At 41.5% G+C, this 17,500-nt stretch overlaps 2 protein-coding genes across 2 annotated transcripts in view; one reads left to right on the plus strand and one right to left on the minus strand.

Annotated features, from left to right (window-relative positions):
- Nucleotides 1-11,925, plus strand: part of LOC135095700 (uncharacterized) — a 15,436-nt gene extending 3,511 nt beyond the window's left edge. The window contains exons 2-6 of the mRNA XM_063996713.1: nt 8,060-8,235; nt 8,484-8,587; nt 8,729-8,917; nt 9,808-10,438; nt 10,631-11,925. Coding sequence (XP_063852783.1) covers nt 8,060-8,235; nt 8,484-8,587; nt 8,729-8,917; nt 9,808-10,438; nt 10,631-10,950 — 1,420 coding nt within the window. The 3' untranslated portion in view covers nt 10,951-11,925. The remainder of the gene's footprint in view (nt 1-8,059; nt 8,236-8,483; nt 8,588-8,728; nt 8,918-9,807; nt 10,439-10,630) is intronic.
- Nucleotides 11,926-15,164: 3,239 nt separating this feature from the next.
- LOC135095701 (uncharacterized) overlaps nt 15,165-17,500 on the minus strand; it is a 3,448-nt gene continuing 1,112 nt past the window's right edge. The window contains exons 2-3 of the mRNA XM_063996714.1: nt 17,372-17,500; nt 15,165-16,622 (exon numbers count right to left, since the gene is read on the minus strand). The exon at nt 17,372-17,500 is cut by the window's right edge and continues 459 nt beyond it. Of these exons, the coding sequence (XP_063852784.1) occupies nt 15,696-16,622; nt 17,372-17,500 (1,056 nt within the window). The 3' untranslated portion in view covers nt 15,165-15,695. The remainder of the gene's footprint in view (nt 16,623-17,371) is intronic.

Genomic DNA, 17,500 nt, shown 5'->3' on the forward strand with positions numbered 1-17,500 from the left:
CAGATAACGGGTTCTCAAAATGTCAAGAGAGCTGGAAAGTTGGCAGGGCGAAAACTTTGACCTCTGAGCGTGACCTTTGGCCTGGGAGGAAAAACAAAAGAAGTATTATGGGAAAAAAAAATATAAAAAAAGCCTTGATATTTGAGGAAAAGGGAAAAAAAGGGAAAATTGTTGCCATTATGAGGGGAAACTCGATATATCGCGCAAGGAAAGAGGACAGAAGGAAATTTATCGCTATTATGAAGGAGAAACTTGATGTATTGTAGGAAAATAAGGAAAAATTAAAACTAACGCTGGGATGAAGGGAAAATTTGATGTCTTGCAGGAAAAAGAAGGATTTTCTACTTTATCTTTATTGAGAGAGGAAATAGTTGAAGTCATATAGGGAAAAAAAACATAAAAACCTTGATATATGAGGAAAACAAGGAAAAAAGGGAAAATTGACGTTGGTATGAAGGGAAAAAATCTATATATCGCTGGAAAAGACGTGCTGTTTCCTACTTGTCTTGATTAGGAGATAAAACAACAGAATATGGTGAAAAAAATTGAAATATCAGGAAAACAAGGAAAAAGAAGAAAAAATTGACGCTGGTATGAGGGAAAACTTAATATACTGCAGGAAAAAGGGAAAACAGTTAATGAAGTATTATGAAACTAATTACTGCCTTGAAACACCTTTTTATTTAACTTTCTATTGTTTTTCAAGTTGATTATGTTGTGTTTGTGTAAATCCAGGACAGACACTTAGATCTCTCGCAGGAAATAAGAAAAATTATAATAGAAAATGGGATACATGTTATTTTTCCTTAATTTTTCATTATTATTGTTATTATTGTTTTTATGCATTTTTTTTTCTTTGGTAACTGAAATAAAACGTTTATATTATGATTATTATTATTATCATTGTTGTTGATGTTGTTTTTTTTCACTATTTTCTTTATTATTTCATTTTTTTTTATTTTACGTAAGAGAAATATTGGTCTAATATAACGAATTTGAAGGAACGTAAGGCCCACTGAGGCACCAAACCCTTGTATGCTACGTGTATTGTCCACAGTAAACATTTTCATTCACAAACACGTACAGCAGGATAACATCATTGACACACCAGCTTCTGAAACGCATGCCTTGCACCGCCACTGTTTTCAGAAGGCTCTAGTTGAAGTGGCAAGGGAATTTAGCGGCATTTTTACGGTTCCAGTGAGAGATTAACATAACTACACTATTAACGAGAGAAACAGTCTTGAGAACCCTGCTAACTATCGCTGTGGCCTTAAAAAATTACAAACATGGTGAGAGGGGAGAGGAAGAAAGCTTTGTGTACATCTGAGCCAAGTAGAGCCGTACCCGAGCCAGGCACCGCACCGTGACGTCACAAGGTAAACAATGACGCAATACTGTGCTTAGACTCGCACCTCACTGAGTCACAATGTAGCGGAAGACAGCAATACGCTCCCCAATCTTTCTCAAGGCCCCTGTTTCCGCGTCACCGTAGGAAACAAGGCGTGAGGGATAATGGGATAGAGACACGCAGCTCTGGAGAATGGAGGTGGAAGGGGAGGAGGGGAAATGTGTGTGAAAAAGTGATGCTGAAAGAAATGGTTGGGAATATCGTTCGTGTGTGTGTGTGTGTGTGTGTGTGTGTGTGTGTGTGTGTGTGAAGGGGTGGTGGTGAATGTCTTAAACTATACTTGTGTTGTAATTGTGAGAGAGAGAGAGAGAGAGAGAGAGAGAGAGAGAGAGAGAGAGAGAGAGAGAGAGCGCTAATCTTACGACATAAAGAAGGAAGTGACAACTGTCGGCCGTTGAAATCTCTCTCTCTCTCTCTCTCTCTCTCTCTCTCTCTCTCTCTCTCTCTCTCTCTCTCTCTCTCTCATATCCAGCCATTACTTTACTACCAAACGCGTAATAACAATGACAACTACAATAACAATAGTAATAACTAACAAACCGCATAAACGTACCATAATAAACAAGAAAACTGAATATATAAAAAAAAATAAATAAAAAGACAATGCTAATTTTAAAGCGGAAGTTTGGTGAAGGGAACAATACTTCTAACAATGGAACCGACTCCCCGCTTTCGTCTCAACCCAAACAGAACCTTCCACATCACCCTTTCTCCACAACAAACACGTCCCGCGCCTTTCAGACATGACAAAAGAAAGATAACATCAAATACCAGCGCTGCAGTATTTGACAACACCATAAAATTAGTTGTTTTTGAGGGAAAATGAGAAATTAAAATGAGCGTGAGTGTCCGCCATTCGTACGGGATGACAAATCAGCGACATTCTTGAATTTATTTATTTTATTTATTTTTTTTTCTATTTCTTGTTTTTCCGCTGTAATTTCTAAAGGAGGTGAAAGTTGAAATTTTAATGTAGAGTTTTACGCTTCTTGTCAATAGAAAGTGATTAATTTATAGGTAAGTTTGAATGACTTATTAATTTCTAGTTATTTCAGTTAAGTTTCTCTCTCTCTCTCTCTCTCTCTCTCTCTCTCTCTCTCTCTCTCTCTCTCTCTCTCTCTCTCTCTCTCTCTCTCTCTCTCTCTCTCTCTCTAAAGTGACATTTAATTTAAGATGTGTTTTAATTCTGTCTTGTTTTATAATATCAATTTTTTTTTTTTTTGTTAATATCAGTGGTGAATGTTGCAACTCTCTCTCTCTCTCTCTCTCTCTCTCTCTCTCTCTCTCTCTCTCTCTCTCTCTCTCTCTCTCTCTCTCTCTCTCTCTCTCTCTCTCTCTCTCTCTCTAATTACCTGAGAATTATGCCAAATGTATGCTATTATTTTGTAACTGTAAATTCTCTCTCTCTGTCTCTCTCTCTCTCTCTCTCTCTCTCTCTCTCTCTCTCTCTCTCTCTCTCTCTCTCTCTCTCTCTCTCTCTCTCTCTCTCTCTCTCTCTCTCTCTCTCTCTCTCACACACACACACACACACACACACACACACACACACACACACACACACACACACACACACTGCCTGAGTCACCTAAGTGTGTGTGTGTGTGTGTGTGTGTGTGTGTGTGTGTGTGTGTGTGTGTGTGTGTGTGTGTGTTTCCTTTTGTGGATGTTCATTGTTTGGTGTTTACACGTACACACACACACACACACACACACACACACACACACACACACACACACACACACACACACACACACACACACACACACACACACACACACATTTTTTTTTTTCTTTTCTTTCCTTTTTCTCTTTTTATCTCTCTCTCTCTCTCTCTCTCTCTCTCTCTCTCTCTCTCTCTCTCTCTCTCTCTCTCTCTCTCTCTCTCTCTCTCTCTCTCTCTCTCTCTCCTTGACAAAGCAGTATACTTCTAGATCCATCCATGCAGAGAGAGAGAGAGAGAGAGAGAGAGAGAGAGAGAGAGAGAGAGAGAGCATGCATCATTTCTCCCCGTTTTCTTTTTTCCGTTTTCTCTTAAATGTACCACTTTTTAATGTATGTCAAAACTCACGGCGCTTTGTTACTGTGCTCATCTCCGCTTCCCTTCACGTGCAGTTACTGTTTACGTGTTTTGAAGTGTGTTTGTGTGTGTTTACATGGTGAACGAAGAATATATTTGGTGTTTAAATGATGAATAAAGAATATTTTTGGTGTTTAAATGGTGAATAAAGAATATTTTTGGTGTTTAAATGGTGTTTGGGTATTTTGAAACGTGTTTGGGTGTGTTTAAATGGCGTTTTCATTACGAGAAGGGTGTCTGGGTGTATTTGGCCATAAAAACACACACAAATATAACTCAAACACTTTAATATTCAAACACACACACACTAAACACAGCCAGACACATAAAACACACCATAGATTTTTAAAGATAATTGAAGACACACACAAACACACACACAAACACTCAGACACACCCAAACATACATGGACACATTAAAACACACTCAAACACCCCCAAAACACTCCCAAACACACGCAAACACACACAAACACACACACAAACACTCAGACACACCCAAACATACACGGACACACTCAAAACACACTCAAACACCCCCAAAACACTCCCAAACACACGCAAACACACACAAACACACACACAAACACTCAGACACACCCAAACATAAACGGACACATTCAAAACACTCCCAAACACACTCAAACACACTCCCAAACACACGCAAACACACTCAAAACACACACAAACACTCAGACACACCCAAACATACACGGACACACTCTCAAACACTCCCAAACACACGCAAACACACCCAAAACACGCAAACACACGCAAAACACACACAAACACACTCAAACACTCCCAAACATACTCAAAGACCCCCAAACACACACACACACACACACACTGCTTCCAGATAGAGACACACCCTGCTCCCCCCCATCTCTCCCTCCCCCCATCTTCCTATTTAAATCACTTGGCAACAGTATCCCCCCTTCTTCCCCTTCGCCTCCCCTCCACACACACACACACACACACACACACACACACACACACACACACACACACACAGTAAGGAGTACGAAAGAGGGAAGGAGTAGGAGGAGAAAAGAACTGGATATTTGATTAGAGAGAGAGAGAGAGAGAGAGAGAGAGAGAGAGAGAGAGAGAGTAGGGGTGTAGGTTGGAGACAAGGATATCTCTCTCTCTCTCTCTCTCTCTCTCTCTCTCTCTCTCTCTCTCTCTCTCTCTCTCTCTCTCTCTCTCTCTCTCTCTCTCTCAGGTTTCAGTGGGAAAAAAATACTTGCATGACACGAGAAAGAGAGAGAGAGAGAGAGAGAGAGAGAGAGAGAGAGAGAGAGAGAGAATGAGAATGCACAAACACAGACACACACATACATACATACATTCATACATACATGACAAAGAACAGTGTTGCCAACTTTTTTTTTGTGGGGTCATACAGTGTTACCAACGAGAGAGAGAGAGAGAGAGAGAGAGAGAGAGAGAGAGAGAGAGAGAGAGAATGGCTGCTTCCGTTCCTCAGTAAGTACATTTTCTACGCGTACTGAACAGGTCACGAAGAAAACGGGAGGTGAAAGTGCCCGGTCAGAGGTCATGGAGTACACACACACACACACACACACACACACACACACACACACACACACACACACACACACACACACACACACACTATGAAGGACAAGTTTAATTTATAGCGCCTGTGTGTGTGTGTGTGTGTGTGTGTTTTGACTGTTTAAGTGTTTTGGACGTGTTTGGATGTGTTTAGCTGTGTTTGGATGTGTTTATTTGTGTTTTTAGTGTAGATATTGTGTGTTTTTTGCCTGTGCATCCTAGCCAGCGTTAAAATTTATAAACAAAATATTACGAACGGAGAAGGGAGGAGAGAAAGGGTGGAGGGATGGAGGGATCGAGGAAAGGGAGAGAAGGTGTGGGGGAGGGATGGAGGTACAAGTTAATGGAGGGATGGAGGGAAAAGTGAAGGGGAGAGGAAGCACTGCGGAGAAGAAAAGGAGAAAGTGTGTCGGCTAGAACGCAGATGTGTCCGTTTTCTATTACCTGACTGTGGCTTCGGCTTCCTTCACTTGTTTTTCTTTCTTTCTTTCTTTCTTTCTTTTCTTCTCTCTCCTTCTCCTTGTTTATTTCTTCTTCCTTTATGCCTTATTCTATCTTTATTATGTATTTTTGTTTCTTTAGCATTTTATTTTGATAATGTAACGTTTTCTTATTTTTTTCGTCTCTTTCCTTTCTCTCTCTCTCTCTCCCTGTTTATCTGTCTTCCTCCGTGCCTTCTTTTATATTTCTTTGTTTTTGCATTTATTTATTTTATTTTTATTTGACAATTTGCGTGTTTCATAATTATCTTGTTTTCCTCTCTTCCCTTTCTCTTTCTGGTTTGTCTCTCTCGCTTCACCCCTTATTCTATTTTTATCATGTATTTTCTTGTGTTCCTTTTCGTATTTACATTTATTTAGTTTTTATTTCTTATTTTTTGTGGTAGAAATTAATTTATCGTTTTCTTTCTTATTCTTCCTTTTCTCTCTATTTATTTATTTATTTAACTCATCTTTACCTTCTCCCATCTTTAATATACATTTTCTTCTTATTCTCTCTGCATTTACTCCTTTTTATTTGAGATTAATTAACGTTTTTCATAATGATCGTTTTTCCTCTCTTCCCAATTATCTGTCATCCTTCCATGCCTCATCTTTATCATATTCCTGCCTCTTCCCTTCATTTCTTCATTTATTCCCTTCTTTAGATTAATTTACGTCTTTCATATCTTTCTTATCCTTTCCCTTCATTTATCATCCTTCCTTGCCTCCTATCTTTATCCTATCTTCTCTATTTCTCTACGTTTTCTAATATCAATTCTATTTACGTTTTCTATAATAATACTGGGGTGACTATGACTTCCACTTAATATAAATCCTTTCTTTCCTCTCTATCTCCTTTCTCCTTTTCCTCCTTCGCTCTCTCCTTTTATCCACGTGTCCCTTCTATCCCTTCTTTATCATATCCCGCCCCTCCTCCTTCATCTGTTTCTTTCAGTTACGAATTATGGGAAAAAGACGAAGAAAATTGAATACGAACGCAGTAATGTGAGAGAAGGAGATATTTTTTTGTTTGTTTTCGTAAATGTTTGGGTTTTTTATATTTTTTTACTTAATTTAACAGTTTCTCCTCCTCACTGCAAATTGTAGAAGAGTATTACGGTTGTTAGTGGCAAGCTGTGTGTGTGTGTGTGTGTATGTGTGTGTGTGCGGTGAAAGTCTGCCTGTGGTCGGTTTAACCCGTTCGAAGCTTTGTAAGGTTTATTTGTTGCTTCATTCACTGGTTCTCTCTCTCTCTCTCTCTCTCTCTCTCTCTCTCTCTCTCTCTCTCTCTCTCTCTCATATTTTTTTTTCTCCGTAATATTTTCTTTCTTTAACCTACTTTTCCTCCTCCTCCTCCTCCTCCTCCTCCTCCTCCTCCTCCTCCTCCTCCTCCTCCTCCTCCTCCTCCTCCTCCTCTCAAAACCATAAAAGGCATGAAAAGTTTACATAATCTCTCTCTCTCTCTCTCTCTCTCTCTCTCTCTCTCTCTCTCTCTCTCTCTCTCTCTCTCTCTCTCTCTCTCTCTCTCTCTCTCTCTCTCTCAAACTTTCACTTTTTTCTTCTTTTTCTTTTATTTTTATATTTCAAGGCTGACTGGCAGAGAGAGAGAGAGAGAGAGAGAGAGAGAGAGAGAGAGAGAGAGAGAGAGAGTTTATTTCATCACTTCGCATCCTCCTCCTCTTCTTCATCTTCTTCTTCTTCTTCTTCTTATTCTTCTTCTTCTTCTTCTTATTATTATTATTATTATTATTATTATTATTAACTTATTTTTATAATTTTATCTTTCATCTTTCATATTCCCTTTTTGTTTTTTCCTCATTTATTAATTTTCATCACTTGACATTAATTGAAGTGTATAATTACCCTTTTCCTTCCTCTCTTCCCTTCCTCTCTTCCTGTTAACCCAAATTCCTTTAATATCATCGTATTATTTATTTATCTATCTATTTATGCGTTTATTTATTTATCTTATTTATCTATTATGTCTCTCTCGTACCACCACAATGACAAGCAGCACAGTTACAAGGCACACCACACACCACAGCGGCGGGTGAATGCGTTGTGGTGGAGGCGCCGTACGACCTGTGCCATGGCGGGGCTTATAACGTTGTGTCTCCTTTACAAACGTTACAACTTTTAATGATCAGCTTCTAAACACGTGTCTTTAAATAGTGTGATATTTAACCCTTTCTTTTTGCATGTTAACCCTTCCTTTTTGTAATTTGTCTGTTTAAATACCATAGTGAAAATGAAAATATATATATCTATTCCTTTTTTCGTGTCCAGACATATTCTTGCAGTACTTTGAATTTTAAACGGCTGTATTGAAAGGGTTAATTGTTTGTCTACATGCTGAACTGAAACGAATAAAAAGAGATGAAAAAAAATGAATAACATAATTTTTCCCTGACCAAACAGTATTATTATCACTATTATTATTATTACATCATTATTCTTACAGTTATTAGGCAGCTGCAGTAGAAACATTGAATCCGTTTTATCCCCAGGCGTACCGCGGCGGGACGAGTCAACGGCGGCAAGACAGTGCAGATCGTGAAGCTTGTCTGTGTGACTGCTGTGGTGATCGCCTTCCTCAGCGGCTTCTTCGTGCTGGCTTCTCACTACATGAAGACCAGGGCGTGCTCCTGTGACCCACGCCCCCTGGTAAGTGCTGCTGGCGTAGGTAGGGGTGCGGAGGCTAGGTTAGGTTTGAGTTGGGTTAGTTTGGCAGAGTTAAAGAATTAGATATCAGAGAAAGAAATAATGATAAATAATAATAACAATACTAATAATTAAAATTCTTCCCTCCTCCTCCTCCTCCTCCTCCTCCTCCTCCTCCTCCTCCTCCTCCTCCTCCTCCTCCTCCCTCCAGGACTCCGTGGAAGGAAGAACGGCCCTTCTCCAAGCTGGCTTCCTCGCTCCTCCCCCCAGCAGCGGAGGCCCTGGTGGGAGAGAAGGAGGTAGAGAAGAAGGAGGAGGAGGTGCAGGATAACACTCTGGATGCTGGAGATGACCCCGTGCTGGGAGATGAACAGGTGAGAGAGAGAGAGAGAGAGAGAGAGAGAGAGAGAGAGAGAGAGAGAGAGAGAGAGAGGGTGTGTTGATGTTTGCATATATATCTAAACACACTCAAACAAAACTTTCTCCCCTCCAAACACAAACACACATACACACAGACACCAACACAGGCACAGGTGGACGCCCTAGTGGAAGAGGTGGTGGAGGCAGAACAGCAGCTGGAGGAGGAGATGAAGGAGGTGGTGGATGAAGAGGAGGAGGCACTACAAGACATCCTAAAAGCCCAGGCTGACCACATGAAGAAAATCCGCCTTCCAATTGACCTTATCATGGGTAATCCTAACCTGGTGAGTGGTGTTGGTGTGTGTTAGCGGTGTTTTGATGCGTTTCTGGGGTGTTGTGTGGTGTCTGGGTGTGTTGTGTGGTGTTTTAAAAGGTGTTTTGTGTGTTTAAAGTGTGTTTGTGTGTGTTTAAAGGGTGTTTATGTGTGTTTAAAGGGGTGTTTTGGTGTGTTTAAAGGGTGTTTGTGTGTGTTTAAAGGGTGTTTGTGTGTGTTTAAAGGGTGTTTTTGTGTGTTTAAAGGGTGTTTTTGTGTGTTTAAAGGGTGTTTGTGTGTGTTTAAAGAGTGTTTGTGTGTGTTTAAAGGGTGTTTGTGTGTGTTTAAAGGGTGTTTTGTGTGTTTAAAGGGTGTCTGTGTGTGTTTGAAGGGTGTTTTTGTGTTTAAAGGGTGTTTGTTTGTGTTTGAAGAGTGTTTTGTGTGTTTAAAGGGTGTTTGTGTGTGTTTAAAGGGTGTTTGTGTGTTTAAAGGGTGTTTGTGTGTGTTTAAAGGGTGTTTGTGTGTGTTTAAAGGGTGTTTGTGTGTGTTTAAAGGGTGTTTGTGTGTGTTTGAAGGGTGTTTGTGTGTTTAAAGGGTGTTTTGTGTTTAAAGAGTGTTTGTGTGTGTTTAAAGGGTGTTTTGTGTGTTTGAAGGGTGTTTGTGTGTTTAAAGGGTGTTTGTGTGTTTGAAGTGAGTGTGTTTTGAAGAGATTTTTTATAGTTAATTTCTTTTTACTCATTTTCTTCTCCGTTTTGTAAGATGATTCTAACTTTGCAATTTTCCCCATACACTTTGAGAATACACATACAAACTGAAGATTAAAAAAGAAAACGAATTGGAAACTTATACAGTAAAATAAACCAGATACACATGACTTCTTTGCAAGGGCTGCCAGTTGACTCCCCCCCCCGCTCCCCACAGGCCGGCAGGGAGGTGAACTGTGAGGTGGAGCGACGACAGGTTCCCATCGCACCGGGCATCATGTCCCAGACCATCCTCGTCACCTGCAAAGATGATGACGACCAAAACAAGGCAGTCCCTCTTTCCAACGGCACACCAAACCGTCCCTTCCCCGCTCCCCGCCCCCCCATGTCCCTTATCGCGCCCCTTATGAAGATGCTGACCTCCCGCCCCGGCCCTCAGCCCAGACTAGTGCCAGTGTCTCTCCGCGGTCCCATGCCTTTCATATCCCAAGGCAAAAGTGTGCTGGAGTTCCCAGTTAGGTCCCCGTTTTCTATGCCCATGCAGAAGACCCGCGTGTCCCCAGTAGTCGGTATCTCCCCCATGTCCGCCTCTGGCCCCGTAGTGATGGCCCGCGCTAACCCCGAGGGACCAACAGACAGGATGCTGCCCCGCCACCTCCAGCCCATTGTGAGAATTACCCCCCGTTTTCTCTCTCAAGCCAGGGACGACTCTGGTAAAATTAATCTGGTTGGTTTGCAAAGAGGCGCCCTCCCTCTCCCCCAGGCCCTCCCCCGCGCCCCGCCTCGCCCCGTCAGCCTCTCCCCCTTCCCCCCGCGCTCCGTCCTGCCCTCCTTCCTGCCCTTCAAAGGTGAGAGAGAGAGAGAGTTAATATTAAGAAAGAAAATATTGAAATAAATGAAAGAAATATTATTGTGAAAGAAGAGAGAGAGAGAGAGAGAGAGAGAGAGAGAGAGAGAGAGAGAGAGAGAGAGAGAGTAATAAAAACATTTGTCTGTCTGTCTGTCTGTCCATCTGTCACTACCCACACCTCACCCCGCAGTTCTGGGAGACACACCTTCAGGCCCAGCACGCCCACGCCCCGCCACGCACATGGAAATGAATGCAGCTGAAGAGGAGAAGGACTTTGGGCCTCCCCGCGGACACACCCTGATGCAAGATGGCCGCCAGATCATCCCACCTCACCCTAACAGCCCAATTCGCCCCCCGCCGCGCCTAATTACTCTTCCCAAGGCCATCCGGGTGCACTCACTCCCCAGGGACTCCCAAATGAACTCCCCCGTGAACCCCCAGCCAAGTTTCGAAGCTTCACCTATCCGTTTCGCACCAGAGGGTCGCCGCGCCCCCCTCCCCCCAAATTGACTCCGACGCAGAGGTTATCGCCCCCCCATCCAGCCCTGACGCCTTCCCCCCTCTCCCCAACGCAAACATCATCTCCTTATGGTTAATTAAGGGGTAATGATTCTCTCTCTCTCTCTCTCTCTCTCTCTCTCTCTCTCTCTCTCTCTCTCTCTCTCTCTCTCTCTCTCTCTCTCTCTCTCTCTCTCTCTCTCTCTCTCTCGTTTCTTTTATTACTTTTTTTTGTTTTCTGTCTCTCTCTCTCTCTCTCTCTCTCTCTCTCTCTCTCTCTCTCTCTCTCTCTCTCTCTCTCTCTCTCTCTCTCTCTCTCTCTCTCAGATCAAAGAAAACAAAGAAAATTCCAATAAAAAGAACTAATTATTATTATTATTATCATTATTATTGTTATTATTATAAAATAATTTGACAGAATTTTCATTTATTTATGTATTTAAAATGTTTTCCAAAGTACTTAAGGAAAAAATGGCAGCTATATTTTTTTTATGTTAAAATTAAGTTTGAAAGGAAAGACTTAAGTTCATTTAGTTCATTTTAATTTGTTATTTTATTTCAATACTCTTATTTTTCATTTTATTATTATTTATTTATTTTAACGTAAGCTTTTCATCCAGTGTGCTTCCATTTGATGTCAAGAAAAACACCGATAACAAACAAACACTGTTACTGTCATTATTTATCACAGAAATTCCTTACATTTCCAGAATAAAAGCCTACTATTACTACTACTACTACCACTGTATCATAAACAAAAAGTCTACATGTAGCGTAGAATAATATAACGATATAGAACATAATATTCTCTAATGAAAAAAACAAACTTATAAAATGATATATTACTACCATTTTGTTATTCCGTGTTTTCCCTTCCTTAGTTTGTGGTTCTGTTGGAAACTTTTCAAAACCAAGCAGAGCAAAGCGACATTCCTTATTTTGGATACGAAAAAAAAAAAAAAAAGATATATATTCTTAAAAAAATTCTTTACGTATTTTCATTCTCCTCTTTAGATTATAAGAAAGAAATGCATCAGATGGGAATTTTGTGCTGTATGGATAAATAAATAATAAATAAATATAAGATACACACACACACTAGATTATAAGAAAGAAATGCATCAGATGGGAATTTTGTGCTGTATGGATAAATAAATAATAAATAAATGTAAGGTACACACACACGCACACGCTTAGAAATTACGAACACAAGGCACAATACTAATTCAACAAAAAAGAATAGATAAATAAACAAGAACAGTTCATTTGCCTTACATGAACGCTAACTAACTAGGCTTGCTACGCGCGAGAAATCATGCTTTAAATAAATGATAGATGCTCACTCAGATCACCACCGCCGTGAGCGAGCGAGCCTAAATTGATCACCGCTGTTTAGGGTTTAAAATCCGACTGGTTCAGCAACAGGGAATCATAAGCTAAGGTTGCTGCTTCTCAAGTTAACTTTTATAAGGCAAGCTTGTCTATATTACCAAGTAAACTTTTTATGGAAAACTCGTCTATTTATTCATTTCATTATTTCTAAGTTTATCACCACAACAACGTTATTTTTCTATTTTTCTAGCTTTATAAGCCACAATTACACTACTTCAAGGTCCACCGCACATTATTCTACCACAGCAGCACTTTTCCACCACCTCCACCACAGTAACTGTAGCTCCCTGAACCCACGGACGACATTGGCCCTTATAGCACTGATACAGATATAAATTTTTAGTTTAGTGATGATCTTATCTTCAATTGGCCATTTTTTTGACATTGGCCCTTCTTGTTCTCAGCCCTAGAGTTCGTTCATCCCATCCGAGCGAAATATCAGCCACAAAAACAGCAGCAACAGGGAATCATAAGGAGGCGTTGCTTCTCAAGTCAGCTCTGCAAGGGGGACTCGTCTATACTATACAATTAAGGGTGACCCATCTATTTTTATAACTATGCCATAACTACTTTATTTACCTATTTTTCTAACTTTATTCACCACAAGTACACTATTTTAAGCTCCACCACGCTCTACACTATACTTTCCTCGCACCACAGTCTACCACACATAGTCTACCACAGCTGTCATCACCACCACAGCACAACCCGTAAAACCGCAGCAATAGGGAATCATAAGTGGGTTGCTTCTCGGGTCAACTTTACAAGGGATACTCAACTATTCTTCAAACTTTACCACCACAGCCGCAGTATTTCCAGCTCCACCACACACCAGCCACACCACACCACACCACGCAGTAACAACAGTGTACATAGATCATCTGAACCCAAGAATAAGTGGAAAAACAGCAAGAGAAAGTCAAACTGGTGCTCCTTCTCTAGCGTGTGGACTTTTTAAGGGAAACTTGTGTATTTACTAATTCTTCCCTATAATCTTTTGAACACAAATACGAGACTTCAAAACACCATCAACAGGAAACCATAAGTTGTCATTCTTTGTGGAAAATCTAATCCCACGACCAGATCCACTCATTCTTCACAAACGTCACTCCCCATTACAGGAAAAACTAGTACTTTTTTTTTTTTTTTAATGTTAGGTTTCAGAAGACAGGTACTGCATGTGGTTGTTCTGAATCGTTCACTGAAAACCGAACCAGGCACACGTATAAGGCAATGTTTACTATTTAATGTGGGGAATAAATATAGAAGATTATCACAGGGGAAAGGACTGCCACTTGCTTTTTGTTGTTAATTATCGTACGTCTTAACCGAACCAGGCACACGTATAAGGCAATGTTTACTATTTAATGTGGGGAATAAATATAAAAGATTATCACAGGGGAAAGGACTGCCACTTGCTGTTTGTTGTTAATTATCGTACGTCTTAACACACGCCTACAAGTACTCTCTTCCTGTCCCTCCTGGCCATTTGTTCAGTCTAAGCTAGTTGGCAGTGACCCTCTACTTGTGAGTCTTGTAGCCTTGGATGCTTTGAGAGTGCCAAGTGACCTGTAGCTGAGGTGTAAGGGATCTTTAATGTATTCACTGTGGACTGTCGTGCTTTAGACTCGCAGCCTCGTGTTCTTGAATCTTGCCTTTGTGCTTCGTTTGTAATAGTTCATTGTCTCATTTGTAACGTTAAGGATTTATTAATCATTACTTATGTTAGTATTAAAATGTAATTATTCCTTCCGTACTTAAGTTCTATTAATTAACCATACGTAATTCAATACCAAAAGTACTGTAAATATTTAAATAGTTCTGCTTCTCTCTCTCTCTCTCTCTCTCTCTCTCTCTCTCTCTCTCTCTCTCTCTCTCTGTGGCAAAGGGGAGCAATAAAAAGCAATAAAAAAGCAATAAACAGAGACTTGAGGTCATCTTAAGACTACGCAAGTGCAATGAAGCCATCAGCGCTGCGCAATTTCCCGATGTCAACAAACTTAAGTGCATTCGAGTTTGCGGTGAGAAAATATTTTAATGCCCTGAGTACTAAATTGTTCCTTTACCTCAACGGTTGTTCAGCTCTGCGTTAACTGGAAGCTGAAATGTCCCTGTGGTTATTGGAAAGCCGTAGTTAAGGAGTAATTGGGTTGTTAGCGTCAGTGTGAGAGTTCTTCAGTGTTTATAGATATAAGAATTCACGGAGAGGGGATGATGATGATGATGATGATGATGATGATGATGATGATGACAAACAACAACAACAACAAAAAGAAGAACAACAACAACAACAAGACCAAGAACAACAAGAACGAGGACAAGAACATGAAAACACACACACACACACACACACACACACAAAACATTACATAAAGAATCAGAGAGAGAGAGAGAGAGAGAGAGAGAGAGAGAGAGAGAGAGAGAGAGAGAAGAAAGTGTTCGTGGTAAGAAACTTCAACCTTGAGACAGATTTTCTTACTCTCTCTCTCTCTCTCTCTCTCTCTCTCTCTCTCTCTCTCTCTCTCTCTCTCTCTCTCTCTCTCTATGGCCTTGATTTTTCGTAACATCTCTCTCTCTCTCTCTCTCTCTCTCTCTCTCTCTCTCTCTCTCTCTCTCTCTCTCTCTCTCTCTCTCTCTCTCTCAGTATAAAAAAATAAAAGAAATAACATTTTTCAAACATTTATTAATATATTTCGTTGTTATTGTTATTTTTTTCCATTTTTTTCATATAAGACCTTTGTATAAATATAATCTGAATCTATAAATATATAAATAATAAATATATATATCTGGATACACGTTTTGGACTCGTTTCGTTGACTTAATTGTTCGTTGAGAGAGAGAGAGAGAGAGAGAGAGAGAGAGAGAGAGAGAGAGAGAGAGAGAGAGAGAGAGAGAGAGAGAACAAGGACAGGAAGAAATGAAGGAAGGAAGGAAGGAAGGAAGGAAGGAACAAGAGAACAAGAACAAGAAAAGAAGAAGAGGGAAAAGAAGGAAGGAATGAAAGAAAGAAGGAAGAAAGAAAGAAAAGAAGGAAGGAAGGAAGGGAAAGGAGGAAAAACAAAAGTAGTAAGGAAGGAAAGAGAGAATTAGAGAACAAAAACAAGAGGAAAGAAAGAAGGAAGGAAAGGAGAAAGGAAGAAAGGAAGGAAGGAGGGAAAGAAAGATGGAAAAAGGAAGAGAAGAAAGAAGAAAAGAGGGAATTAGAGAGAATATGAGAGAGAAAAACAAAGAATGCAACATCAAACCAAGAAGAGAGAGAGAGAGAGAGAGAGAGAGAGAGAGAGAGAGAGAGAGAGAGAGAGAGAGAGAGAGAGAGAGAGAGAGAGAGAGAGACAGAAGGCGCTCAAGAAGAAGAACCATCACTAGGAGGTTTCATAAAAAGAGGATAGTGGTTCATAAGTAGGGATGGGTGTTCCATACGTGTGTCCTGGCAGTCTGAAGGGGGTCTGGGGTTCCTTGTAGTCATAACCGGGTTCAGGGGCCTTGTAAGTGGGTTCAGGGGCCTTATAAGTGGGTTCAGGGGCCTTGTAAGTAGGTTCAGGGGCCTTGTAAGTGGGTGCTGGTGGGTTATAAGGGTTCTCAGGTTCCTTGTAGTCATAACCCGGTTCAGGGGCCTTGTAAGTAGGTTCAGGGGCCTTGTAAGTGGGTGCTGGTGGGTTATAAGGGTTCTCAGGTTCCTTGTAGTCATAACCCGGTTCAGGGGCCTTGTAAGTAGGTTCAGGGGCCTTGTAAGTGGGTGCTGGTGGGTTATAAGGGTTCTCAGGCTCCTTGTAGTCGTAACCTGCTTCTGGTGCCTTATAAGTAGGTTCAGGTGCCTTGTAAGTAGGTTCAGGGGTCTTGTAAGTGGATTCAGGGGCCTTGTAAGTGGGTTCAGGTGCTTTGTAAGTAGGTTCTGGGGTCTTATAAGTAGGTTCAGGGGCTTTATAAGTGGGTTTCGGGGTCTTGTAAGTTGGTTTTGGCTTGTAATCTGGTTCCGGCGTACCGTAAGATGCTGCTGGGGTCCCGTACTGTTTCTTTGGCGTACCGTAGAGAGGCGCTGGTGTGCCGTACACAGGTGCGGGGCTGTACGGGGTTACTTTAGGGTACTGCGCCTCCCCCTCGTAAGTGACCTGGGCCAGGTAACCCTTGTAGTCATCGGCAGTGTAGGTCACTATCTGCGTGCGGCCGTCAGGAAGCACCACGCGGTACTCGCCGTTGACGGTGGCGCCATCGGAGGTCGCCTTGTGTGTGAAGTCCGCGCCGCTGTGCCCGTCCTGCACCGCGTAGGCGAAGTTGAACGGCATGCCCTTCTGGATAAGAGGGAGAGGGAGGGAGGGTGTCAGTGTGAGGCCACGTGCACGCCAGTAAGCAAACTGTTCCCAGACTGTGTGCTGTTTGGAAACAGTTTCCAGACAGTTGGCAGACTGCTGCAAACTGTTTACAACCTTTTGAAAATGTTTTGCAGTTTAGAAACAGTTTGCACAATGTTGCAGACTTTAGAGATTTTTAAGCAATGTTTGTTGGTGTGGACACTGGCCAGGGATTCAGGTGTTGGTGGCGTGGCGTGGCGTGGCGTGGCGTGGCAGCACGGGCTGTGGGAAGGCCACACCGCCACACACTGCCAGCCAGCACGCCAGCACTTCAGGAGCACTCACCACTCCCGGAGACACATGCAGGATTTGACCAACATTTTACATCTTCATTGTTTGATAGAAAGTGTTACACTCAAACGTGGGGAGAGTGAGCGGTGTGTGTGTACAGGCTGTGACAAGCCTGCACCAGTACTGTCACAGCCTCCCCACACCACTCCCTCCCTCACACCCCGTGCATGCGGCAACACACACACACACACACACACACACACACACACACACACACAAACCTTCACCATATCATTACTTAGTGCCAGACTGAACCATAAGGCGCAAGCAGAAGTGTCAGGAGAGGGCTGTGAAGGATGAAACTGCTAAAAATGAAGAAAATAAACAAATAAACAGCAAAAATAAACGAACAAATAAATAAATGAATAAATAAACACAAAAAAAATACCTCTACTTACTTCATAGGTGTTGTGAGGCGCCCCGTAAGAAGATGAAGGCTCCTTATAGTCATAGCCAGGTTCAGGGGCCTTGTAAGTAGGTTCAGGGGCCTTGTAAGTAGGTTCAGGGGCCTTATAAGTGGGTTCTGG

This window comes from Scylla paramamosain, unplaced genomic scaffold (assembly GCF_035594125.1).
Source record: "Scylla paramamosain isolate STU-SP2022 unplaced genomic scaffold, ASM3559412v1 Contig1, whole genome shotgun sequence".
Classification (NCBI taxonomy): Eukaryota; Metazoa; Arthropoda; class Malacostraca; order Decapoda; family Portunidae; genus Scylla; species Scylla paramamosain.